Source organism: Ambystoma mexicanum, chromosome 3q (assembly GCF_040938575.1).
Source record: "Ambystoma mexicanum isolate Mex_15411 chromosome 3q, UKY_AmexF1_1, whole genome shotgun sequence".
NCBI classification, from domain to species: domain Eukaryota; kingdom Metazoa; phylum Chordata; class Amphibia; order Caudata; family Ambystomatidae; genus Ambystoma; species Ambystoma mexicanum.
The window spans coordinates 228,733,618-228,760,926 of NC_090926.1; the positions used below are offsets into that span (position 1 = coordinate 228,733,618).

General features: G+C 45.8%; 1 protein-coding gene across 4 annotated transcripts in view; it reads right to left on the reverse strand.

Moving 5' to 3' along the window:
- B4GALNT1 (beta-1,4-N-acetyl-galactosaminyltransferase 1) overlaps positions 1 to 27,309 on the reverse strand; it is a 654,742-nt gene that overhangs the window by 385,481 nt on the left and 241,952 nt on the right. Inside the window, exon 1 of one of the 4 annotated variants that reach the window (XM_069653612.1) lies at positions 13,233 to 13,375. The exons of 2 other annotated variants lie outside the window; for them this stretch is intronic. Coding sequence is in view for 1 of the 2 variants with exons in the window: in XM_069653611.1 (XP_069509712.1) it covers positions 11,978 to 11,994 (17 nt within the window). In the remaining variant the exon portion in view is untranslated. Of the gene's footprint in view, positions 1 to 11,977; positions 12,113 to 13,232; positions 13,376 to 27,309 lie in introns of those variants that run through there. One more of the 4 variants, XM_069653611.1, reaches the window with a different exon arrangement.

Consider the following 27,309-nt stretch of genomic DNA (forward strand, 5'->3'; position numbering starts at 1 on the left):
CATGTCCCCTCTGTCTCCCACCTAACAAAAACAAATGTGTGTTGCTTACCAAATAAGCACAACAGAAAGGTGATGGCCGGAAGGTTTCAAATCATTCATAGCCACTGACAATGCTCTTTGCAACCCTCCAGAGCATCGATTTTCAGCCTGCCAAGTCACTACTGGAGTGGAAAGACCATTTGCAAATCAGGATTGGTCCCACCCAAAAAGGGGCAGTCCAGCCTGATCTGCTAGGTTGCATCCCTTCTGCACGAGACCACATTAATAATCGCCAGACATGCTTCAGCGTCATCAGTGAGGAGTAGCCTAGGTCTGTAGACCCATCAGGCTTTTCTACGTGTGATGTCGTGAAGCTGCTGCTGCTGTTTACATTTAAAAATTAAATTAAACAACCTGCAATTACTTTGACATACAACACATCTTTCCCCTGCACATTTTTCCAAATACTTATCAAATCAGCAAGACAGAAAAGTGATGGCTGGAAGGTTTCAAATAGTTCATAACCACTGACACAGCTCTGGGGAACTCTCCAGACCATTCTTTTGTCTGGTTGGACTTGTGTTGGTCAGTTGATGGTTGCAATTGGCCAGACACTTGGCAGGCACTGGATGTCTGAGCTTTGGGGTTTAGACCTCTTCGAGATGCTCCGTCTGTTTAAGGTTTAGCCAGAGTGATGTACAATAGTTCAGGTTGTTGTGTTGGGCTTCTGCTTACATTCACAGTGATTTGGTAACATGGCCTATACACACTGATATTATGAATGGTGATGCATTCTTGTATGAAATGTATATCATATTACAGTGATTTTGTAACCATATTTTTCTTAGTGACTTAGGAACAATGCTATGTGATGCCAGTTCCTGTTTTGTCAAGGGGTGAAAAGTCATGTGCCATCATTTCCCTTGATCTAACTTGGGGATGGGGTTAAATGACATCACTTCCTGTGATGTCATCAGATTTCAATGGTTGTGTGGTATCACTTCTGCTACCCCAGGCATTTTGGTGAAATGACGTCCCTAGTAAGCTGTTAAGACGACAAACGAAATGGCATCATTCCAGGGAAACACACGCTTTGGATAGTAAACTGGGAGCGCACAGCCATTTTGCAGATGCTCCTTCCCACTGTGTTTTAGTTACTCAAGTGCAACTAAATCCTCCATGGCAGTCTGAAATTACAACTCGTTTAGGTTCCCCTATAGCGTCACCCCACACACCCCCCAACACCCTTGACAGATATTCACCAACTGCATCAGAAAGAACTTTTTTCTAATGTTTGGTGTGGATCCAGCAAAATGGCCCGAGCATCCAGGCAGGGGCAATGGATAATTGGCGCTGATTCCAATGCCACTGGGCTTCCTAAATATGATTATATCTTTTTTCATTTGAGGTTTTTGCGAAGCACTTTAACCATCTCAAACAACTTTGAATGCACTGTGGAAGAGGGAAGGTGTCCCAGGGAGCTAGCGGCTCCTTTGGCATCTCTGAGATTTATGTGCTGAGCTCTTCAGAATGGGCATTGACTCTGGGGCATCCGAACCCTAACTTGTTGAAGCTTGGTGCCCCGAGGCCGTGATAAACCTTGAACCCCTTCGCTTGGACGGGACACAGCCCACAGACTGGAGATGCCCATTTCCCAAAGTTCCTGGCCAGTGATCTATCGCGCGGACATTCCGATAGTGTTACCTCTTCCACTCCTGGGACTGCTGTCTTGCCCACTCCATCCCGTGTACCACAGGGGAGGCGGATGCACTCAACGGTAACTCTGTTGCCCAGCTTCTCTCACACCCTTAACACTGAGGTATTGACATCCTCCATGTATTCTTTGTCCGTGTGCATATTGTCCTTGCTTAAGTACATTCTGAGAGTACTGTATGAGTATTTTGCATAGTGTTGTGCTCATGAAAATTACGAGCACATCGTCCATGTGCACTTCAGTTGTGTGCATATTGTATATGCCTATTGTGCTTAGTATAGTATAATAGTATTGTATAGGAGTATTCGCGTTCTGTGCATATTCTATATGCACAGTACGCAAATACTACTGAGCTTAGTATAGAAGCATACCCTTATTGTATGAGAGTATTTGTATTCTGTGCATGTTGTATATGCCTACTGTGCTTAGTATCGAAGCGTAACCGTATTGTATGGGAGTATTCGTATTCTGGGCATATTGTCTATTCCTACTGTGCTTAGTATAGAAGCATAACCATAGTGAATGGGAGTATTCGTATTCTGTGCATGTTGTATATGCCTACTGTGCTTAGTATAGAAGCATAATCGTATCGAATGGGAGTATTCGTCTTCTGTGCATTTTGTCTATTCATACTGTGCTTATTCTGTGCATATTGTATATGCCTACTGTGCTTAGTATTCGAAGTGTAACGGTATTGTATGGGAGTATTCGTATTCTGTACGTATTGGGTATGCCTACTGTGCTTATTATAGAAGCATAACCATATTGAATGGGGGTATTCGTATTATGTGCATATTGTATATGCCTACTGTGCTTAGTAGAGAAGCATGCTCTGCTTAGTATGGAAGCATAACCGTATTGTATAGGAGTATTCATATTCTGTGCATATTGGCCCTCATTACGACCCTGGCGGAAAGGGCTTTACGCCGGCGTAAAGCATGGCGTACCTTTCCGCCTGACTACGAGTTCCCGTAGCGCCATGGTGATTTTTACGCCTGCTTTTTGCAGGCGGTAAAATCCATGGCGCTACAGGACTTGTTGTTAATTACGCCACCGTAATTTACGGTGGCGTAATTAACGCCTTCCCCACTCCCATTATACCCTATGGGGCAAAAATGGGAATGGGGAAGGGTAAATGGGGATTGGGGACTTACCGCCCCGCCAAGGTCGGAATGGGGCGGTAAGTCCGCCAACCACCATGGCGGAGTTGGCAGCTTAGCACCATGGAGCATGGTGCAAATTGCACCATGGTTCTCCGCCAGGGTCGTAATGAGGATTGTCTTTTCCTACTGTGCTTATTCTGTGCATATTGTATATGCCTACTGTGCTTAGTATCGAAGCATAACCGTATTATATGGGAGTATTCGTATTCTATGCATATTGTGTACACCTACTGTACTTAGTATAGAAGCATAACCGTATCGAATGGGAGTATTTGTATTCTGTGCATATTGTCTATTCCTACTGTGCTAATTCTGTGCATATTGTATATGCCTACTGTGCTTAGTATTGAAGCGTAACTGTATTGTATGGTATTCTGTGCATACTGTATATGCCTACTGTGCTTAGTATAGAAGCATAACCGTATCGAATGGAAGTATTCGTATTCTGTGGATATTCTCTATTCCTACTGTGCTTATTATGTGCATATTGTATATGCCTACTGTGCTTAGTATTGAAAAGTAACTGTATTGTATGGGAGTATTTGTATTCTGTGCATATTGGGTATGCCTACTGTGCTTAGTATAGAAGCATAACCATATTGAATGGGAGTATTCGTATTCTGTGCATATTGTATATGTCTACTGTGCTTAGTAGAAAAGCATGCTCTGCTTAGTATGGAAGCATAACCGTATTGTATAGGAGTATTCATATTCTGTACATATTGTCTATTCCTACTGTGCTTATTCTGTGGATATTGTATATGCATACTGTGCTTAGTATCGAAGCATAACTGTATTGTATGGGAGTATTCGTATTCTGTGCATACTGTATATGCCCACTGTGCTTAGTAGAGAAGCATAATGTGCTTAGTATGGAAGCATAACCTTATTGTATGGGAGTATTCATATTCTGTACATCTATTGTCTATTCCGACTTATGCCTGCTGCGCTTTGTATTGAAGCGTAACCATAGTGTATGGGAGTATTCGTGTTCTGAGCATATTGTTTGTACTGGTGTGTGTGTGTGGGTGTGTGCAGGCATATTCACTCAGAGCGTATTGTTAATGAATGTGTATGCGTGTATGCGTGTGTGTGTGTGCGTGCGTGCGTGCGTACGGGTGCGTGTGTGTATTTCTTTGCACTTAGGTCGTACTCTCTTTTTTTGGAGCTCGCATCAGTTCCAGATAAAGGAAATGTGTCTCCTGAATTTCTTTATAAAAAATCCAAGCAGACAATTTGGAGATCGTCCCGAAAATGTATTTTTAGAGGTCTGTGGAGAACTCAGTGTAAACGGTGATTAGTTCAAGAGTAACTTTTTTCTTTCATTTACCTTTGTAAAGTGTCTCCCAACTGTAACTATATATACATTAGTCAGATGGCTTATGGCAGTGTGATTAAGAGGCAGCACATGTGGTCCGCCTGGCAATGTCCACCTGTCAGGATAGCCGCCTGCTCGTGAAGTCTCCTTGAAGAAGCATGAAATGTCAGTTTCCATTCTCTAAATTCGATACACAGGTGTCTCTCGTGTTTTTCTTTGTAACGCAGATCCGGACCTTCCAACTCTTGCACCCTCACATTTTGATTGGCCTATCCAATTTCTACCTGCAGGTCTCATGGGTTTCATGGCAACTAAATGCGAGGCGACATATGGCATATTATTATTACTCATGGTTACTGTTGGGCGGAGTCGATTTTTTTTAACGTTTTACTTTTTTTAATTCTTTATTTTGCTTGTTCTTTTATTTCTACTTGTTCTACCAAATAATCCATAGGAATTCTGGACTTGCTGGAGGTCTTTCCAAACTTTTCCCAGATGAAGGCAATCACAGTCGTCCTGTGGCTGCTGTAGGGCAGCTGGCACTATGTCTAGGAGTTTACCTTCAATTGATATCAGTAATAGCACGTTCATCAGATCTATCCTATTAGCCCGCCATTCCCTTGCGATCGAACAATACGCGCAACGCTTCATCCTTCCTATTAGCTTTAATGCGTGATTCGCGCTCATTGGCAAGACTTCCTACTGCAAACCCAAGAGTAAATTCCAATCAAGTGGGTCTTGAATGATTAGCATTTCATCCTTTGTCACCTTTAATTATAATTTGACTTATGTATATCCTTTCCGTAACCCTATCCATGCATGACGTTAAGGTTTCCTTTGTGTTGTTTTGCTGTGTCGATATTCTGATCCAGGGCCGCGCGGCATCAGCATATTGCTGAAAGCGACACCTGAGCTACCTTAGAAGGTTATAGGCTGTCCATAGGGCTGCCATTGAGATATGATTATGTTTAAATAGGCGTGTGGACATATATTTGTATGTCTTTGTACGCATGTGCAAACCCAGTGTTCTTCTAATGCCCCCCATTGATCGATTATGATTCGTTTAGCAGAAATCCTTCACCCAATCATAAGACCTTTTCTAAAGTATTCTCTCCAGAGCCTTTCCCAAGTTTATGTTTTGTTTACAGCTTCCTTTTGGACCATGCTGGATCGATTGGGCTCCTTTTGTATGTGCTCAGATAGGTGGAAGGGTGAGTGCTTGCTGGATCCCCCTGGCAGGACCTGCAGTCAATGCTCAGAGTGACTGGCATCTATCGCTAGACGCCCCTGGCTCTTAGTGATAGCGCGGGCAGGTCCTGCGCATTCTCCCCCCTAGCACTGAAGTCAGATTTCGGCTGGATTTGGGGTTCTGGCATTCTGTTGCCCTGGGGGCTCCCCGTGCCGTCCTGAGCCCTCACTCTGTACCGTAATCTTTCAGTAAACACGCCCCGGGGCACCCACCAGTTCCTTCCACAGCCTCTAGTGCACTTCCTCAAATGAGTTTGGTGGTAAACTAAGCAGTAAATCTGCAAATTTACTGCCAAGCGAGTTTACCGTTACCGCCACTCAGTCCCGTAACATTACCACAGGATTACAAGTGGTAGTAATTCAGCGTAGATCTGCATTTTTGGAGTCTGTAAGACTCCATGGAGTTTTCGGCTAATTTACTATGAGCACGGTATATCTGACAATTTTTGGCCTTAAAGTGGAGGAGTCACCTCCAGTATAATGATGGAAGTAGATTTTTCCCTCAAAGCTCCAACTCCGAATTTGGTGCTGAGGTAAAAGGGGCAGTAATTCCATTTCTGCAAAATAAATTGGAGGTAACGGAATGACTGCCACTTATTTACTGCACCGGAGGGGTTGCTGGGTAAAGTTTAGAGTGTGACCTTTTGCTATTAACACTACTTATACTAATACTACCAGACTGAGAGCACTTGCCTCTGAGGTTCCCAAACTACTCGCCAGTGACCGCTCATCACACTCTTTACCTGTGCCAGCTTCTAAAAATACCCACTAGTGCCAGATCCTCTCATTGCCAACCAGTGCTAGCATCTCGCTCTGCCTAGCATGCAGGCTAGCTCCTTACACTGCCCACCAGTGCCAGCTTCTGACACTGCCCCTCCCCGCTGCTTCTCACATGGCTACCAGAGCCAGCATCTTTCACTGCCTTCCTTATCACTGTTCACACGCGTGCCACATTCTCAAAATAAACCACTTGTGCAGTCGCCAAGAACTGCCTGCCAGTGCCAGCTTCTACCCCTGCCCATCCATGTTAGCTCTTAACACTGCCCACCAGTGCCAGCTTCTGACACTGCCCCTCCCCGCTGCTTCTCATATGTCTACCAGTGCCAGCATCTTTCACTGCCTATCAGTATCAACTTATTCCATTGCCCACACAAGCGCCCCATCCTCATATCGACCTCTTGGCCAATCTCCTTGAATGCCCACCAGAGCAAACTTCCTGTTCTGCACCCAGTGCCAGCTTCAATCCCTGTCCATCCATGCTAGCTCTTTACACTGCCCACTTGCGCCAGCTTCTGACACTGCCCCTCCCCGCTGCTTCTCATGTGGCTACCAGTGCCAGCATTTAATTTAAATGGCAATTATTTTATATCATGACACTGCTGCCACAGCCTATCTATATGCCCGTAAGCCTGCCAGTAATAAGGAATAGAGTAGCCGTGTCAGCAGCCACATGCATGTGATTTAGAGTTAATGATTACTTTAAATAACATGCATTAAGGAAGCTGCTCCCACGCGCTATCTATGCCAGTAAGTATGGCAGTGACACTAGCAGAGATAAGTCATGGCGGCAGCGTCATGCACGTGATTTAAAGTCAATGGTCACTTTAAATCACAAGCATGAAGTTGCTGCCGCGACCTATCTATGCCAGTATTACTGGCCTGCTTACTGGCTTGCTGGCATAGACAGGTTGTGGCAGCGGTTTCATGCATGTGGTTTAAAGTGACAATGGGCCTCATTCCGAGTACGGCGCTAACCAATGGCGCTATTAACGCCTTGGTTGACGCCGTACCCGGACCGGCAGCGCCTTGGTGGTTGGCGGAATTACCGCCCCATTCCAAGGTTGGCGGGGCGGTAATTCCCCAATCCCCATTTACCCTTCCCCATTCCCATTCCTGCCCCATAGGGCATAATGGGAGTGGGGAAGGCGTCAATTACGCCACCGTAAATTACGGTGGCGTAATTAACATCAAGGTCCCTTAGCGCCATGGTATTTAACGCCTGCTAAAAGCAGGTGTTAAAAGCACCATGGCGCTAAGGGAACTCGGAGTATGGCGGTAAGGGATTACCGCCACCGCTCTCGTTAGCGGTGGCCGCTATCCCTTACCGCCATACTCGGAATGAGGCCCAATGTACTATAAATCACATGCATGCAGCGGCTGACACAACAGTATCATGTGGTTTTACCAAAGTAAATTACAACGTGGAAATGTACTTTGACAAAACTACCTTGATGGGGTGAATCGATATGCAGGTTTAGGGTAATGGGTATAGGTGCAGGGACGGGGTGGAGGTGGTAGTGTTGGGGAATGGGGGTTTGAGAAGGACACGCCCATTAAAAAAAATTGAAGTAAAATGCGGAAGTAATTCAAAGTAATTCTGTCGAAGTAAATTACCACATTATAAGGTAGTTCCGCAAAAGAACATAAAACCGCCACAACCTATCTTATGCCTGCAATAATTGCTAACATAGGTAGGGTCTGGCAGCAATGTCATGCATGGGATTTAAAGCGACCATTACTGGCACACTTAGGTTGTGTGTACGGCTTCATGAAAATGGTATCAAGTGCTCCTATGTAGTGTTTCACATGTTTGTGACATGCCATTTACTGGAGTGCTCCATGTGTTGCCCCAGAGAACCAACTTATGTGCTGCAAAATGCATCATTTTAGCACATTATTTTAGAAACTGTTCTCCAGGGTTGGGGGGAGGGTGCAGCCCCTTTATTTATTGTTTATTTATTTATTGCATATTTCGGGGCTTTCAGACTAAGCAAACGTATTGCATCAAGTATGAAAGCCAGCGATGGCTTGGGCATTATTGGATGTCCAGGTAAAAGATGACAGTGTTGCTTTTGAAGTGCAAACACCCAAGACAGGTTGCAAAAGAGAAATTAAAACATACTGCATAGAGGACAAAACAAACTGTCCAGTGTGTTTCACCAACCAGTACAGCAAGAGCCGCCCACACATTGGGGGACGTTTCCTGGTGCACAGGGACGGCACTGCTTTAAGTCAATTTTAGTTCAAAGCCGTACTCATGAAAGCCATTGTAAAGGCTGGTTGTGACAGCAGGGAGTATGGGACCCACTCTTTCAGAATAGGGGCAGCAACAACCGCTTGCCAAGGGGGGCTGGGGCCCCATAAGGTCAAAATAATAGGGGGGTTGGAAATCAGACTGTTTCAAACATTACATAAGACCAGAACTAATAGGATGCTTTTCGCACAAATAGATCAAGATGCTCCTTTCAAGTCGGCGTGGATAATAGGACACAGGTTCATTTTCAGGACAGGGAGATGGTCGGGCGACACAAAAAAAAGACCGGCATTCCGAAACACCATCAAGTCATGGTGGGGGGTTAAAGGGGCATGAAATGGTCTGAGATACATGACCGACTCGCAGATTTAGTAGCTTTCAGGGATCCTCCTGATTTTTTAAAAATACACCTGGGGGGCAACGACTTGTTGGAACAAGGGAGAAAACAGTTACTAGCCGATACGTGCACATCACTGGCGGGCATAGCACATAACTCTGGAGAGGCTGAGATATTCTACTGAGCAATACTGCCCAGAAAGATATGGTTGGAGGCAAATTTGTATAAAGTGATAGACATAGCAAGGAAAAAGTTCAACAGGGCGGTGGAATAATTCTGCACAAGTAGGGAATCCATTTCATCAGACACAGCGCCATTTCGCTGGCAACCCCTGAGCTGTTCCACAATGAAGTCAGACAAAGGAATGGACAATTTCCATGCAGAAATGGTAAGCAGTCTGGCAGCAAGAGGGTGTAGATAAGTAACTTTGTGGGGGAAACCTGGAAGGCCGGTAACCCATCCAGCCACAACCCTGGAACTTGGGCCCAAAAGTGTACATTGTATATTATGTGTGAATGTGTACAAGATACTTTACAAATTACGTTTACAATTATGTTATGTGCAATAAAAACCACAGCCTCTTATTGTCAAACACCTACACAATGCTTCAGTCATCATTGGGCAACCATAACATGGGGAACAGTCACTGTGCCTCATTACAAATCAGGCGTTCCGAAATAACGGTGGAGGTAAAGCCGCCGCCACCGTTGTTTCCGGACCGCCTGATCCCGACTCCTGCAGGCGGGAGGTGATGTTCCCGCCAGGTTTGACCTGGCGGGTTTAACACCGCCCGCTTGCAGGCAGACGTGGAAACACCGGCAGCATTACAAGATGCTGCCAGTGTTTCCATGATCCCCATTCCCATTGAGTCCCATAGGACTCAATGGGAATGGGGATTAACACCATTCCGCCTCCGGGATTCCCGGGAAACCGGGGTTGTAATGCCCCGGTAATTCCGGGAATCCCGGAGGCGGAATGGTAATACGAGTCCGGCGGTAACCAAGCGGTTTTACCTCCTCGGTTACCGCCGGACTCGTAATGAGGCCCACTGTCTCTTGGCTCCACTGATTATGGCCAGTGCTGTGGGGGGGGGCACCCCGTATCTAGAAAGCAAGGGAGAGAAATCAGAGAGGCAAGGCGGACATAGGGACAGAACACATGCAACAGGAGGCCGCCAAGACACAGCGCTCCCCTCCTCCCCTGCCACCACCCCCGCTTAGTTGAGGCAGGCTTAGCTGCTCAAACCAGGGTGTCAAGGCAAGAGCAAGTGCTGAGCCCTCACAAGGAGGAAAGACAGGAAGAAGGGACGTGGCCAACAAAGGTGCTAATGGCCATGGTGGGGGGGGGGGGTGGAGACAACAAAAGCCCCCAGAAACACATGCATAGCCATGGCAGAACTGCAAGGATACAAGGAGGCACTAGGAAGAGAGAAAGCAGTTCACTGGTACTCCGGGGGCAGGGGGGGGGGGAGCACCATAGTTTCTGCGTACTCAGAAAACGTTATTTTCCCAAAACCCATCCACCCGCGAAAAGAAGAAGGGAGAAGAAAAAAGGAAACCATGGCAACAAATGTAGCCCACGACGTTGTGGGAACAAGATGGCGGCACGGGGCAGGGACACAACCCTGGACCTCGTGCCCAAAAGTGTACATTGTTTATTATGTGTAAATTTGTACAAGATACTTTACAAATTCTGTTTACAATTATGTTATGTGCAATAAAAACCACAGCCGTGTGTTGCCAAACACCTACACAGTGCTCCAGTCATCATTGGGCAACCATAAGATGGGGAACAGTCACTGTCTCTTGACTCCACTGATTACTCCACATCAGCCACTTCCTGACAAAGAAGTGTGTATAGCTTTCCGAGGGATTGCGGTGTTCCAGCTCCTTGCTGGCTAGCATTCTTGGAATAATCGGTGGTTATTAGCCTTATCTTTGTCTCCATTAAAATGTAGGCACCCCACAGTGCCTCAAGACTGTTTTCCTCTATGCAACCATCATGTTGGGCCTGTGCGCGAGGGTGGTGGGTGTTGATCGATGACGCCTCACTGTACCCCTCGTGCAGCGCCTAGAAGCGAAGGGCTGGGTTGTGAAGCCCCGTCTAACGCATCCTAGCAACATAGGACACATGTTGGCAGAAACCTCTGAGAAAAAGGCACGCGAGACTGAAGGCAACTGTCTGTCTTACAATCGACCACCGTGGAGGCCATGGGGCCGCATCCACAGAAGGCGACGAGAGCGACAGGTGCATTTTCTTCCGGAGCAAATCACGATGCGCGGGAGACACGAGGATCGGCCAAAATGCGGACATTTATAGAATTGTGGGCGCAGCTGTGACCAAAACAAGGCAATACAGGTTTTAAGGGGGTATAGGGGTGGGTGTGTCGTGTGCCCTGGATTGTTAGGGCGTTAACACAGTGCCCATTGTCTAAAATAATCGTTATGCGATTTGCTCAGATAATGCCCGAAACATACAATGAAAATGCGCGGTTTCCAACTCCCTGCACCCGAAGATGGATGCGCGCCAACTGCCTGATGCGTGCAATTTTTTGCACCGTTCAAAGTGACTTGGCACTGCTGAAAAGTGACTTCACACTGCCGACACAAACCCTGATTCATGGATCTGTGCAACGTGTATTCTTGCACTGCAAAGTCCATACAAAGTGAGTACAACGTGATTTTTGAAGTACAAAATGACTTTGCACGGACTTTGCAGTGCAAGAATACACTTTGCACAGTTCCATAATCAGGGTTTGTGTCGGCACTACAAAGTCGCTTTGAACCGTGCAATAATTTCATGAATCGGCCATGCACTATTGTTTTTTTGTAGTTCCGCATGAAAGCGCTTAGAGGCAGTCTGGAATGGACATTTTGACGCACTATAAAATCGCAGAGAACCAAAAGATAAGGGGGCCGATTCATGGCGTTCTCTGCACGGTTTATACTGCCAACAAACACCCTGATTCACAGGGCCGGTGCAAAGTCAATTTTTCCAGTGAAAAGTGAACTTTGCTCTGACTTTGCACTGGTGCAGTCACTTTGCACTGCAAAAAATACACTTTGCACCGCTATGGGAATCATGGGAATCGGGGTGTTTGTTGGCAGTAGAAAAAATCCACGAATCAGGCCCAGTGGGTTTCTTTGTAATTGTTTGAATTATAGTACCACTGCCCCAGCCTCACCTGGTCTTGAATCTCATCAAGGCGAGCAATGCTGTAACACTCTGGACAGTGGTGGATACGGGTCGAACGCTCTCCGATTCAGGGAACAGCAACACATCTCTCCCGGGAGGTTGAATCCGAAAACAAGCACAGGCCCGCTGGAGAAATGTTCAAACAGTGCACGAGCCGGACACGAATCCTGGTCGGTAACCACAGCACGTGAAGGTCTGATCACCATGCCTGTGAAATCGCATGATTAATCGTCGCAGCGGCAAACATGTTAATCGAAGAGGGGTGAGAACAATGGACTCTACCCCTCCCTCATTCCCTCCCACCCCCTCTCCTGTCACTCGTGGGATCACGCTGTTTCTTTTTTTTCAATTTCCATGTCTGGCTTTGCGCATTTATGCGCCTGCTGAGGGTTCAAGCGCATGCTGCGGGTTCATGCGCCTGCTGAGGGTTCAGGCACCCTTGAGGGTTAATGCGCCTGCTGAGGGTTCATGCACCTGATAAGGTTTAATCCGCCTGCTGAATTATCATGCGCCTGCCGTGGGTTCATGCGCCTGCTGAAGGTTCAGGCACCCCTGAGGGTTAATGCGCCTGCTGAGGGTTAATGCACCTGATAAGGTTTAATCCGCCTGCTGAATTATCATGCGTCTGCCGTGGGATCATGCGCCCGCTGAGGGTTAATGAGCCCGCTGAGGGTTCATGCGCCCCGAGGGTTCAAGCGCCCGCTGAGGGTTCATGCGCCCGCTGAGGGTTCATGCTCCTGCCGAGGGTTCATGCTCCTGCCGAGGGTTCATGCGCCTGCTGAGGGTTCATGCGCCCCCCGAGGGTTCAAGCGCCCGCTGAGGGTTCATGCGCCCGCTGAGGGTTCATGCTCCTGCCGAGGGTTCATGCGCCTGCTGAGGGTTCATGCGCCCGCTGAGGGTTCATGCTCCTGCCGAGGGTTCATGCGCCTGCTGAGGGTTCATGCGCCTGCTGAGGGATCATGCGCCAGCTGATGGTTCATGCGCCTGCTGAAGGTTCATGGGCCTTCTGGATAGAGATCACTGTAAATTGACAGGCGCACCTCCCGAACCCTCCACCCCGTTTCAGAACGAATCCTTCTGGGGTGGATGGAATGGTCACCAAGAGCTGGGCTTCCAACATCTGCCTTTATTTCCATTTCGTAAAAGAGGCAAACGTTGTGGTCGGGGGCTATTCGAGGACAAAGCTGCTGGTTTGTACCTGGAGATCGCGTGGCCCTTAAAAACAGACTTAACTCTAATCTCACCTTTTACATTTCCCAAAAGATGATGCCCGCAGATGCTGCGTCCGTCTGCACTGGATGATAAAGCGGTTAGAAATGTGGGCGTCCTGGCGCTACTCCAGCACGAGCTCCCGCGTCGAGCCTCCAGGGCCAGACTCCCAGGCAGATTGTTGTTGAGAGGACCAGAGGGATCCTGACAGAAGCTGCCGCTGCTGCAAAGCCGTCACCTGGCCTCTCAGCTGCTGGCGGAAACCTACGCTGCCCGTGAGGAGGGGGCAGGTGTCACCCTGGGCGGATTGAGGCATCGTTGCTACTTTTTACACAATAATTAACCAGTGGAGCCAAGATTGCTGTGAATGCAGGCAAACGCCCAAGGCCAAATGATAATGCTATGTTATAGAACAAATATACAATATCACCCAACCTGTGTTGGCACTCATTTACCGACCCCAGAAGGGTGAAAGGCTAAGCTGAGGTGTTTCAGAACAGGCTAGAATAGTGACTCACCCCCTGAAGTGTGCCTGAAATAAACCTTTATGAGTCTAGCAATTATTGGACTTGTGTAACCCCCTGTTTTTTTTTAAGAAGCCTGAACAAGAAAGTCAGCCACTGCAAAAATAAAGAGCCACATGACACTGGCAATTAAAAAAATATTATTTGCTAGCAATAGTAAGGGAGAACACAGGGGTATCAAGGGAGACCTCAGGGGTCGCTATTGCGACCCCTGGCGACCCCCAAATGAAGTCCCTGCCCCAGAACCTGCCTTAGCTAAAAAAAAAGGAGTCAGGGGGTTGAAGGGGACGTGGTGTCTTGGCGGACTCATGTTTCTCCATGATGCTGGTGGCAGCAGCATGCACTCGGCCCCTCTGTCCCCCTAGCCCCTCCCCTCTGGTTACTTTCCCGTGCTTTCTAGCTTCGGGGTGCCCCCTCCCCAGCACTTGCGATAATCAGTGGAGACAAGAGACAGTGACTGTTCCCCATGTTATGGTTACCCAATGATGACTGAAGCATTGTGTAAGTCTTTGGCAAAAAAAAGGATGTGTTTCTTGTTGTTGCACATAACATAATTGTAAAAAAACATAATTACACATAATACGAAATCTACACTTTTGGGCGCCAGGTCCAGGCTTGTGTCCCTGACCCGTGCCGCCACACATGGATGGATTACCGGCCTTTCAGGTGCCCCCCAAAAGGTACTTATCCAGATCCTCTTGCTGCCAGACTATTTACCATTTCTGTATGGAAATTGTCCATACCTTTGTTTGATAGGTTGGTCCCATCGCTCTGGAACAGTTCGGGATTTGCCAAGGAAATGGCGCTGTGCCTGATGAAATGGATTCCTACTTGTGCAGAATTCTTCCACCGCCCTGTTGAACTTTTTCCTTGCTATGTCTATCGCTTTATATGAATTTGCTCCAAGCATATCTTTCTGGGCAGTATTGCTGAGTAGCATATCTCAGTCTCTCTCCAGTTGTGTGCGATGCCGCCAGGGATGAGCACGGATCGGCTAGTAACTGTTTTCTTCCTTGTTCTACCAAGTCGTTGCCCCCTAGGGGTATAATCAAAAACTCAGGTGGATCCCTGAAAGCTGCTAAGTCTGCGAGCCGCCCCTGTACCCCCACCGTGATGGTGTTTTGGAATGCCAGTCTTTTTTTTGTCTCTTCCGACCATCTCCCTGTTCTGAAAATGAACGAGTGTCCTATTATCCACGCAGTTACATGCAAGAACATGGATCTGGGGCCATGAGGTTGGATTAAATACTCTACTATCAGTTGTTCACACAAAATGTATTCCAAAAATAATTTTAACAAATTCCATTAAAAAAACATGGATCCTGTACAACGAATCAATTTATTTCAACAACACCTCATTTTCCCCACCTTTCATACACACTCATATCTTCACACACTCAATCTCTTCACCATATTTTCTGGCTATGCAAAAGAAAGAACAGTTTACAATACAGTCTCCTTTGCCACCTCTTCACCTATAATCTATTATACCATTGGCACCGTTTTTCTTTTCAAGGTATGCCTTTTTTGGGCCACTAGAGTTTCTTTGTGGGCTCTGTCTATATATGTTTCGGTCTATTGAGGGCACCCCACTATCGCCCACAATTCAAACGACCTTATTCAGGACAACACACAAAAGGCAGTTCAATTTGGGCTCCTGCCAAAATATAGGTGGAAGATGTCTTTAACAGTCTTACGGTTCCAAGTCACCTCCAATTTCTCAATTAAGGGGGGTAGTGTAAGCGTCGGGCGACACATCCCAAGGGTTCGAGAGGACCAGGTCCCACAACTCAAGCAGACTATATCCCTGTAGTTCAGATAAGTCAAGTCGAAACTTCATATTATGCGGCCATCTTGCCCAGTCACTTGCGTATCACTGTGCCAACATGGAGATTTCAACAGCATACGGCCCAGCCATATTCGCTAGTTGAACTCCACACAGGAAAACAAAAGCTGTTACTACAACTACAATCTCTTCATTTGTTTTCGCCTCAGCCCTGCATCTGTTCATGCAGTGCGTCCGCTCTGTCTAAATCCGAGCCACACGGCCGGTTCACACCGTGTGGAGTTCAACTAGCAAATATGGCTGGACCGTTTGCTATTTAAATCTCCATGTTGGCACAGTGATATGCAAGTGACTGGCCAAGATAGCCACATAGTATGAAGTTTCTGTTACTGCTTCTTTTGTACCCTTTCTTTAGCCACTTGTTAAAAATTCCAGGCTAAAGATTAATATTTCTTTTTCCAGCTCCTTTAGTTTCTAGCAACTGCAGGGTTATGACCACAGCGCTTTGCTCTTGGGGAGATTTTGTGGCAGCGTCACTGCTGATGCTGTCTGGTATTGTAATGATAATGATGTGTTATTTATATAGCGCCTTTATCCAAAGCGCTTTACAGAGCACATATTTACATACAATATCAACCAACCGAAATTGGTACTCATTTATTGACCTCGGACGGATGAAAGGCTGAGTTGGCCTTGCTGGGATTCAAACCTGCGACCTGCAGATCACGCTCAGATCGCAGCAGCGAGCGCTCAACCCAGTGAGCTATCTTACCCGTTCCTTCCACTACTTGCGCCGCTATTATGGCCCCTACACTGGTCCAACCTTCTGTGTCACTCTGGGCACCATTGGGACCCCTACCCATGCTCTTAAGTGACCATTTTAGCAGTTTATTCCCCCCAAGTCCATCACGATTTTCTCTAACCTATCAAATTTTGCATTTACCAACATTTCCTGCTGCATGAAATACTTGTTCGTAAATTATCTATCATTTCATTAATGCGTGCCTCTTTTTTACCTTTCTTTGTGTTCTTATTCGCTCCATTGTCTGCTGTCACTTGTTTCTTTGGTGCAGCTGGGCTCTTGGTTTCTTTGGCTTTATTTTTCGGTGGTTCCTCTGTCTCCTTGAGTTCAAAGATCTCATCCACCTCTTCATCAGAAAACTTCCCCCTGTCTTTTTCGCAATGAAGCACTTTCTCAGCTGTTGTTACCCACTCCAGCAGCTTTCAGCCCTTTTTTTTGCTCATCGTCTTTCCTTTTTCAGCCATTTCTTTGTATTAGCCCAAGAATGACAAATTGTGTACTGCTAAACTCCTGCGGGTTTTGGTGCTGCTGTCTGCTATTAGTTGTTCCTGAGTGCACCTCTAAATATGCTCAGGCTGTTTTGTTTACAAAATGATGTGCCCCGACCACGGTCGTCTATTTCTTTCCCAACAACCAAGAGTGTCTTCTCTCGCTCGCCTCCCGAGTGTGCACTGTTAGTTTGTTGCCAGTATCTCCTCGTTCTGCAAATCATTGCTGGGCAAATCTCGCCGGAATGTCTTGTCCGCTTACGCAGTGGTGTCTGGGCTGCTTCCCTCACTTCCCAGATCCGTACTCTTGGAGTCTGTGCCTTGTGTCCGCTATCCGTCTCTCTTGTCGGATTGCTCACACCCACCGGCAGAAAAAAAAGCCTCTGCTTCGTGCCAAGCTTTCCTCATCCTTTTTCACTCTGTTGGAAACTCTGAGTCCAAACCGGTGCATGCTGCGATACATTTTTCACTGGGCCGCCTGCAACGTTCTGAAAACAAGGTGCGCCGTCTTGTAACTGACGGTACCTCTGCTAGTGCTGTTACCTCGGCAACGTGGGCAGCACGCTCAGGCTGTGTCTCTCCTCTGCAAGATCCCCGGGGGATTTCGCTGGGCCTTGTCAGCAACAGATACATCCGCTTTTTCTTGCTGCTTTGCCTCACTGCCCGTGCAGGCTGTATCTTGCTCCCCTCCTTTGGATCACCAACGATGCAAGCTGTGGCTTGCAGCCCGAGCAAGGTGAAGCTCAGGGTGAGCGAGAAACCGGAGGGGGGCAATGCTCACGAAAGAAAGTTTTCTGCGTGCAGAGAATATTATGGTGCTCTGTCCGGAGTACCAGTGAACTGACTTCTCTTTCCCCAGTGACTCCTTTTATCCCTGTAGCGTTGCCCTAGGCCATGCATATGTTTGTGAGGGCTTTGTTGTACCCCCGGCTGGCTGGTCCCGACGGCCATTAGCACCTTGTTGTGCCCCTTTGTTGGCCACTTGCCTTCTTCAATCTTTCCCTGTGTCTGCGGGTGAGTCACTTGTTAGTGCCTTGGCACCCAGGTGTGGGAAACAGCCCCCAGGGCCTGCCTAAACTAAAAAACGGGAGTCAGGGGGTGAAGGGAACATAGTGTCTTAGCAGACTCATCTTTCTACATGCTGCTGGTGGCAGCAGCATGCGTTCTGTCTCTCTGTCTCCCTTGCCCCTCTGGTTACTTTCCCATGCTTTCTAGCTACGGGGTGCCCCCTCCCCAGCACTAACCAGTACTCACGGAGTCGAGGGTGAGGCAGCAACAGCGACAGACTTGGACAAAGGGCTAGCGCACCCTGCCATGTTGTCCTGGTCTACCACGTCTAATTAGGGCCTAATTAGACAGCTGCTTACCCCCCAGGCTCTTGGACAGATACATAGAACAACACAATTACAACACTGGGGGACTGTTAGACAAACAAGGCACTGAAATGTTCTATTTTGTCTTCTGGGCCTGTCCAGCAAAATATATGCTGAACCCTAATTTGCACCATGTGGATTGACATGATCAGTAGAGACATCACAGTAAATAACATTACAAGCAGTGAAATCAGTCTTCAACTCTAGGATACCTTTGGTAAAGACATTAAAAGAAGTTTTCATGTGTAAGCAAAGAGAATAATTTTTATTTATTTATTTTATTTTTTATTTTTTTATTTGCATTTATAAAGCACGCAGCGGCCCTGGGGCATCGTGGCGCTGTTACAGAATACTTCACTTAAAAATGAAACAGAAACAGTGTACAGTATACAGTGTACATTAGAAGAGACAGTGATAGAGTATGTGTGTTATTCTGTTGCTTAGGTTACAGTTGAACAGCGTATTTAAACATTGGTTAGGTCTAACAGAACAGTACAGTTTTCAGCAGTTTGCAGAAGGTGGTGTAGGGTCTTTCGTTCCTTAGTGTAGTGGGCAGTGAATTCCAGTTTTTTGGTGCCAGGTATTGAAAGCTGGACCCTCCCGCTTTGGTTCTTTTGAAGGTGGGCACATGGATCTGGTTGGACATGTGTGATGTGGTGGGACTGTTTGAGGAGTTGATGGTGATTCTTTCTGATAGGTAGGGTGGAGCATCGGAAGAGAGGCACCTGTGTGTAATAGCCAGAGATTTGAAGAGTATGCGCTCTTTTACAGGTAGCCAGTGGGCATCTTTCCTGGCTTGAGTGATGTGTTCCCTTTTAGGAATGCTCAGAGCTGCCCTAAGGGGAATATTTTGTGTGACTTGAAGTTTGTTAAGGTTTTTTGTCGAGGTGCCCAGGAAGAGCGCATTGCAGTAGTCCAATTTGGTGCCTACTGTGGCTCCGGCGATAGATAGGCAATTTTTAGTAGAGAGGAAAGGCTTGACCGCATTTATCATCTTGGTGGTGAGTGCGGCAGAGGAGGCTATAGCATTGACCTGGCGGGACATGGATAGTGAGGAGTCAAGGTATACTCCTAAGGGTTTTATGGTTGTAGAGACTGTGATGGTGGAGTTGTCAATGGTAAAGGTTTTGTATTGTGGTCAGAGCTTGTTAAGCGTTTCCCTGGTACCTACTATGAGGATCTCTGTTTTGTCCCCGTTTAAGCAGAGGCCATTGGCAGCCATCCATGTCTGGATAGCTGTGTAAATTTTGGTTAGGGCTGCAGCGTCTTGTTCGTAAGTACCAAATAGGGGGAGTAGTACTTGCGTGTCATCAGCGTAATTGGTATAAGCTATGTTACGACAGTCCAGATCGTTGAAGAGCGGGAGGGTGAAAATATTGTAGAGCTTGGGGGCAGTGCAGGGGCTCTGCGGTACTCCACAATTAATGGTGGTGGGGAGGCGCATGCGGAGTCTGAGAAGACTTTCATGAATCTTCCATTTAGGAAGGAGGCCACCCAGGCAATAGCCTCTGGTGAGAAGTGGGCCTTATATTTTATTATTTTCAAATACAGAGAACTTGTAATTGTCCCCCAACTGCCCCCCTGGCCCCTCCTGCCCCGGAAGATCTTCTCATTGTCTCTTTTGTTCTTGAAACGTCTATGATCTAAATATGTCTGATATTCTGATATTGTGTGGGCACCATTGCTCCATGTAGTCTGATTGCAGGTACTCCAGAACCTCTCCCCATTCCTTTGTGAAGGATTCTTTTGAACCCTGTATGGTATGTATAAGCTTTTCCATGGTCAATTGTGACCATACCTTCTGTAGCCATGCGTACAGTAGTGGTGGTTCCTGCTTTTTCCAGTTTTGGGCTATCGTCGCCCAAGCAGCTATGAGTAGGCCCATGAAACTTCTCCATTGTGGTTTCTTGAATTTCTTGGCCGACTGATCTTTAATTCCGCATAACCATACTTTTCCCCCTAACTGTTGAACATCCGGGAAGATCTATTTTCATTTCCGTCTTTACTTCCGACCAAAAGCCTTTGATCCCCCGGCAGTCCCACCAGATGTGCTTCAACGTGCCCACCTCTGTGCAGCCTCTCCAGCATGTATTGGGTTGGGCCTTATTTTTTAAATGTATTCCTAGGATATCATGGTTGACAAGATCAAAGGCAGCGGATAAATCCAGGAGGAGGAGAAGTGCCGGTTTGCCTTTGTCCATGATGTCACTGAGTTGTATTTTAAGATCGATTAAGGCAGACTCAGTCCCATGTCCTGGATGGAAGTCTGACTGTATTTTGCCTAGAATGCGGTTTGCTTCTAGATACTGCTGGATTTGCGTGTAGGCGACTTTGTCCAGTATCTTGAGCAAAAAAGGGACAGTGGTAATGGGCCTATAGTTATTGGCAATATCTGGGTCCAGGGTGTTTTTTTTATTTTTTTAGAAGTGGGCGCACCCATGCTTCTTTTAGGCTGTCTGGAACAGTGTTAGAGTTGAAGGAGGCGTTGATGAAAAACTTGAAAAACGGGGAAAGTGTTTCTGTACAGTCTTTGACCAGTTTTGCTGGGCAGGCGTCTCCTTTGAAATTTGAGTGCCTCATTTTGTTCACTATCTCAATTATTTCTTGTTTTGTGACTTCCCTGAATTAGAACAGTGTTATTGGGTCTTCAGTGACCACTGGCTCTGCGCTTGAGGTGATCACTTGCTCTGTGCTAGCGGTTAGTTTAATATGCTGCGTCAGATTGTTGTGGTGCTCTTGAATTTTCTTTTGCAGGAGATCAATTTTATTTAATAGGGCAGTTTGTATTGCTGTGCAATATATGCATATTCACTATTATTGATATACAACAACTCAATAATTTAAAAATCATGAGAGCTTTTTCTTCATAGCAAAAATTGCAAACTATATCACTTCTATCGACACCCAATTCCAGCAGATCAGGCACAGTGAGATTAAATAATTTGCCCAGAATCACACAATTCATTGCAGTGGTGAAATCAGTATTTTTTAAATTATGTTTCGCTTTTAAAATCAAACCTTTACAAAGTCACATACAAAGAAAAAGCAATTCAAACATTCAATAGCACATGTACAATATCACAATAAGAAGGACCAAAATGTAAAATTAAATAGGATAAGACAAAAGACAATTATAGAAATTTGAATAATAAATCGGGACAAAAGTAGACTAAAGCATTCCTTATTAAACACACATCTATTTTCTCTTTTTAAGAATACCGAAAAGATAAAATCCTATAACTTATCACTAATACAATTAGTATTTATTTTATTGGTCATTTGTAAGGTGCTTATACATCAAGAAAATTGTGTTTCAAAGCGCCCACAGAGCAAGGAAAGGGAACAAGGGAAACAGCAAGAACAATGGAAAAGGCAAAATATAGAAAGAGTGGTCCTACTAGGCCTTGTGAACATTTGGATTGTGCAAGTGCAGAGCGATAGAGAGAGGGGGACGGGTGGGGGCAATGGCTAGAAGGTCCACAGGGGGGTGAAGTGCCACGGGGACTGTTGCAAGGCAACAGGTAAGTGCAAGAGCTGGTTGAGAAGGCAACATGTAAGTGGCAGGCAGTGATCGCTTGATGGAGGGGTAACAAGCCCATACAATAAGTTCAGGCCTTTGAGGTGGCACACGCCGGTGGGTCCCTGAGGGCAAGCGCAGCGGGAGGAAGGGAATGCTGCAGGGGTTCGGACATAAGGCCAGGACCCAGAAGAACACATAAGGGCCCAGGCCACCAATCACACCTACTGTGGGAGTTTAGCACAAGTGGGAGAGAGGGAAGGAGGAGAAGAGGAAAGTCTTGAGGTGTTTGCAGAACTTGAGGAGATCCTGCTCAAGATGGAAAACCGGCCAATATTCCACCTGACGCCAGCTGGCCCCGTCACAGAGTTGCAACTATTCAGTGCTCAAGTGTAGTGACTCGCAAGAAGCTGTATGCAAAAACAAAATGCCTATGTAAGGAACCTAATACAACAAGGTAATTTCTGGAAGGTGAATAAATTCAATAACTCTAAGGCGCGTACCTGTTCTGGAGTAAGAATCAAACTGATCGATATATGTCCGTATATTTGATGTGGAACAGGCAGAGTCCAAGCAACTAGGACAAGAGGTACAATGAGTCCCAACAGTGTCCAAGACCGATACTCAAATCAATTGAGTGCATAATGCAGTTACCCTGTCGGGTTGTATACTTTCACTCGGGTGCACATTGCGGTCTCAGTATAACCTGTACACTTTCTACAGTTCCGCTCCTATATGCAAAACCTACGCACAGCCCCCATCACTACCGTCTTGTGTGCATGGCCAACTCACGGCTAGTCACTAGAAATGAAATGAATTAAATTTGCCCCAAAGACACAGCAGTGCAGCTATCGTACATCCTCCGGCGTGGTGCTGCAGCATCGGCACCCAGTTGCTGAGCAACCGCTCACAACAAAACAGGGCTATTTAAGCATCTGTGAAAATGTGGCCGCCATCTTGAAAGCGCTATTCTACCACATCCACTATGCCCCTAGGTAGGAGTTACAGTATGAGGAGTGCCCAAATGTCTCTAGGCTAGAATTGGGGTTTACCTCTGGAGGCCAGCTCTAGACAATGTATATATCTGTGTAGTCAGAAAACTAAATGTGGTCGAACAAACCAACCTACCTCCTTATCCAAGCCAACCATAGTGTGCTCTCTGCCTGCTGGCGAAGGTTTTTTTTCCATTCATAGAGCCTTGTTAGACCCCTAACGCCCACATCTGAGTGGACAAAATGTTTACAACACTGCAGATGTGGTACAGTAATCTCAACTGCAAACGTGGAACAGTAGTTTACCCAAATGAGGAACATTAGTCTACAAAAAAATGAATGATAACACAATCGACCATGCATCAATTACAAAGTAACATTTCCCCTTGGCCAGTGATATTGTGCATTGCAATGGCTCACATGCAAATTATCCAACAGTGCTACAGGTACCAACATGTATATCCATCCACAAGTTCAACTGAATATAGTTGGATAATATTGTCAGGGACCCTCACTAGCAGTATAACGCCCATGTATGGATGGACACATTTCTGATATACATGTATCCTACTGGTCTGAGCTACAAAAGTAGTGCAGCATTTTACAACAATATGTACAAAGGTATGCGTCATTTACACAAAAATAAAAAATAATGCCCAATGACCTGCCGTCTTAGTGTCAAGACTTTTTGTTGATTGCTGGTTCCTGCCTGCTACGTTGTGGAACCGAGATTCCAGTCCACTTTCTATCCCTGCACCTACAAAGACTCCGAAACGCTGCACAGCGGCCGCAGAGTCGAGACGCTGAGCCTTAGTGTCTTTGTGGCGCTTGTGCTCGGTGGGCTCGGAACGCTATTTGGAGTTGATGTTGGAACTAACTAACTGACTTTTGGAATCACTCTTTTTTACCTGACCGAAGGCTCTCCTTCATGACGTCTGCATGATAACAACAGAGCGGTGCAGGAGAGGGCATGGTAAAGGTGAGACCCAATTGACTCTGGCACACAAGAACGGAAGCAAGCAAGTTACTAACACTTTTTCGACTCATCTCTCACCTACTACTTGAAATTACTCTTTTCCCCATTTTTAAGATCAATTAGGGAGTCTGCTGAGGTAACAACTGTTGCTCTTGATCGATGTGCCTGCAATCTGCTTGAGCTTGCACGTTCCGTGCTTAATTAAGCAAGTGCCATATGAGCAATTACTGAGCAACTTATAGCAGCACGCGGGGAGACTGTCGGATTGTTTCCTTTGATCCCCACGACCCTATTAAATAAGTAAACACTTTCACTATCCTCAACTACTGCGAACTTTGTTACTACTCTTCTGGTTGTGATGACCACATTATAAAGTTTAAAGGTAGTATTTTAGGAAATCGCTGATACATATATAGCGTAATTGCATAATCATTGTTGTTCCTGCCATAGAACCATTTAAGAGAAAAAATTAGCACCTGCACCTCAGCATCGAATTACGATTTGCGTAGCAAGCACAGAAAAGAGCTTGCAGTGGGACGAGGCATTGAGGATGGCAAAGGTAAATCCAAGAAGCCAGCCTCAGCAGCTGTAGGTGCTATCACCTCCTTTTTTTAGCCTAATCAGCCAGTAGAGAAAAATCTAACAGCACCGGAAACAGTGGAATCAACCTCTATGCCTGGCAATAACTCACAGTGCAAGTATAATGAGGGAGACTGGAGCTCTGTCTCTCAATGCAAAGACAAATGACCCCTGCTATGCCCAAGACACTGGAGGACTGCACATCGATTCATTTATCACCAGACATGGTGCAACCGCTGAGTGCTGCGGAAAGACTATCCGTTTCACCTAATTTGGAGGTTCATGCAGATCATTCTGTAATGGAATCATCTACCGACTGCTTCTCCTACCCGGATGCGTTGATTGAGCTACAATCTTTGCGTCACTGCAATTCGCACTTAAGATTCTTTTAAAAATGTGTGGACGCATTTTGGAGAACACTATCAACCTGGCTCCGGTAAATGCTGCTAATAGTAACCTGACAAATGATGCTGAGAACAACTTCTCTGAAGCAATCAGGCTTGCAGCTGAGCCGAATGTGATTCCTATTCAGCAAATGAATGAGTCCAACAACTTAGAGATATTTTTATAACGTAAGCAGCGGAGACTGGCAAGAAGGGCGGCCATGGGTAAGCGTCTGTGTTTCATGGCCTCCCCATTACCTCCGACTGCTTTACCTGGAAAGACAACAAAAAAAACGAAGAAACAAAGTGGCTCGAGCAAAAAAACGAAAACAGACGAAGGAAGGCTGCTTGACGATTTGGTTTATTTCTGACAAAGAGAAGGATGCTTCGGTGGCTGAGGAAGATTTGGCTGATCTCTCAGCATCCGACATGAAGATGAGTCGGATAAGATCTCTTCGACTCCTCTTGGTAGAAGTCAGAATTAGCTGCCATGGGAAACGGTTAATTTAACAACTATGGATATGGACCCAGCACGAGCGAGGAGTATGAAGAATATTTGTACCATTAAGAACCTTTATCAAAAGAGTGAATCTGATTACTAATGAGAAAGGAATTCTTGACCAGACTGCAATCAATCCCGCAACAGAGTATTATAGACTGAGGACTTTCAATTCATAGAGCCACTTAGCTGTTTGAACACCAATGTCCGGGCCATCCATTGTAAACTCCAATCTACTATTCAACTGATGCGATTACACAAAGAGAATCTTGTTGAGGTTGATGTTCAACTTGATGTTGAGCCTGAAAAAGAAGAGCGCATCTGTCCAAGGATGAAGTTTGTGGCTTTAGAGCAAGTTAGTCGTTCCCCCAATACCTAAAGTGAAATCAGCACAGATGGAGGATATTCAAAACATCTTAAAGTGGTTGGCGGAATCTCTGCTGCTGGTCCTTAAAAAGGAATGAAACTTTTCAATCATGTCCTGGAATTACAGGGGTTTTAACCACTTGTTCTTGCCAGGAGGTTAATTGTCTTTAATTAATAAGTACTCATGTTTCTGCTTGCAAGAAACATTGCTTATTTCTGAAATTGTATTAAATGGCTACATACTGTATAAATCTACTGCCAACAAGGGTCCATGGGGGGTAGAATTTATGGGGGGCTTATAATAGGAATTGTACATAATATGAAATTCTGTCAAATTGAGACCAAGCTCAATGACTGTCTTGTTGCTGTCAAATTTGAATAACCATCTGAAGATCATAAAGAGAATGTCTTGTTAATTACTCTCTATTCCCCACCGGGAGCTGGCCAGAATGAAATTATACAAGAATATTTACTTGAGGTTATGATAAGATGGTCCCTAAAGCAGGGAAACAAATGTATTGTGATTGTTGAGGACTTCAACTGTAATATGTTGGGAGGAAAATGGACTTCAAACAATCCTTTCTTATAAACTGAGAGTAGAATGCTACATATAATTAAGGGGCAGTGATGGTTGAGCTTTTTTAACTTTTGGGATATGGAAATGATAAATGGAAGAACGATAAGCGACCTCCCTGGCAAAGAAACAAGGGGAAATGGCAAATTCAAGAGTACTCTTGATTATACCTTTGTCACATCTGAAATGGCGGCATGTGTAAAAGATCTGCCATCTAGGGCTCTGCACCTCCAACTTCATGTTGATTATACAAACCATTGGAAGGATGAGATCCAAGAGTTACAAAGTAAACCCCAGTAAAAGTATGACCCTTTCTAACTTGTATATTTGGTTTCTTCAATCCAGACTATTTAAGGGTGGTCATTTCTATGGACTGTGGTGTGATTTTTCAAGCGAACTGCAGACAACTATTCTTCAGGATCATTAGGATATTTTTACAATCTCACAATCTCGGCCCCTGTCAATTGTTGTTCAATGTAATGCAGTGAAATCAGTATACCTCTTTGCTTTTATATCTCTTTTGACTCTTTCCCCTTTTTTCCCTGAGATTTATTCAGTAAATTATAATACACTATCACTAGCTTTATTGGGTTTGTCACAAGACGGCCCATGAAATACCTACAGCTCAATTGTGCATTTGGCGAGCTGTCACTCCCATACTTACATCATTAATATCTGGCCGTCCTGGGGGACAGGCAGCTACAGCTATTCGTGGGCCACGCCACTCACGTACCTGTGATTCAGTTTCTTCTCAACCCTAGAGATAGATTTCTATTCTTGATTTAGAGAAGAGATTCCCAATTCTACAGTAAATGCAGGTATGCGAGACATTGCGTGCCTTGCTTCTAACATGGTTGGAATTCCCCCCTACTTGTAAACCCACATCCTGTCATTGCATGTCACACGCTGATCCAATTGATAATGGTCCGCTGCATATCAGGATTCTCTCAATCTGTTGTCGCCAGAGACAAGCATGAAGTTGGGGACTTTAGGCTGAGATCAGCTACAATGTCTCAACAACACAAACAATATTGCACCCCCATTTGCGTAACTATCTCCAAATTTGTGATGGATTATTCAAAGTCCTCCCAGATAGGCCAAACCAGACAACCACGTGTCAATCCGCACTGCTCAGTTTAAGCGCCACTAACATTACTTCTTCATCTGGCAATCGTTCCGAAAAGCATGAGGACTGCTCCAAAGACATCGACACCCATAAAGTCCCAGAGTAATTATTAGATCCCTCAAATACAC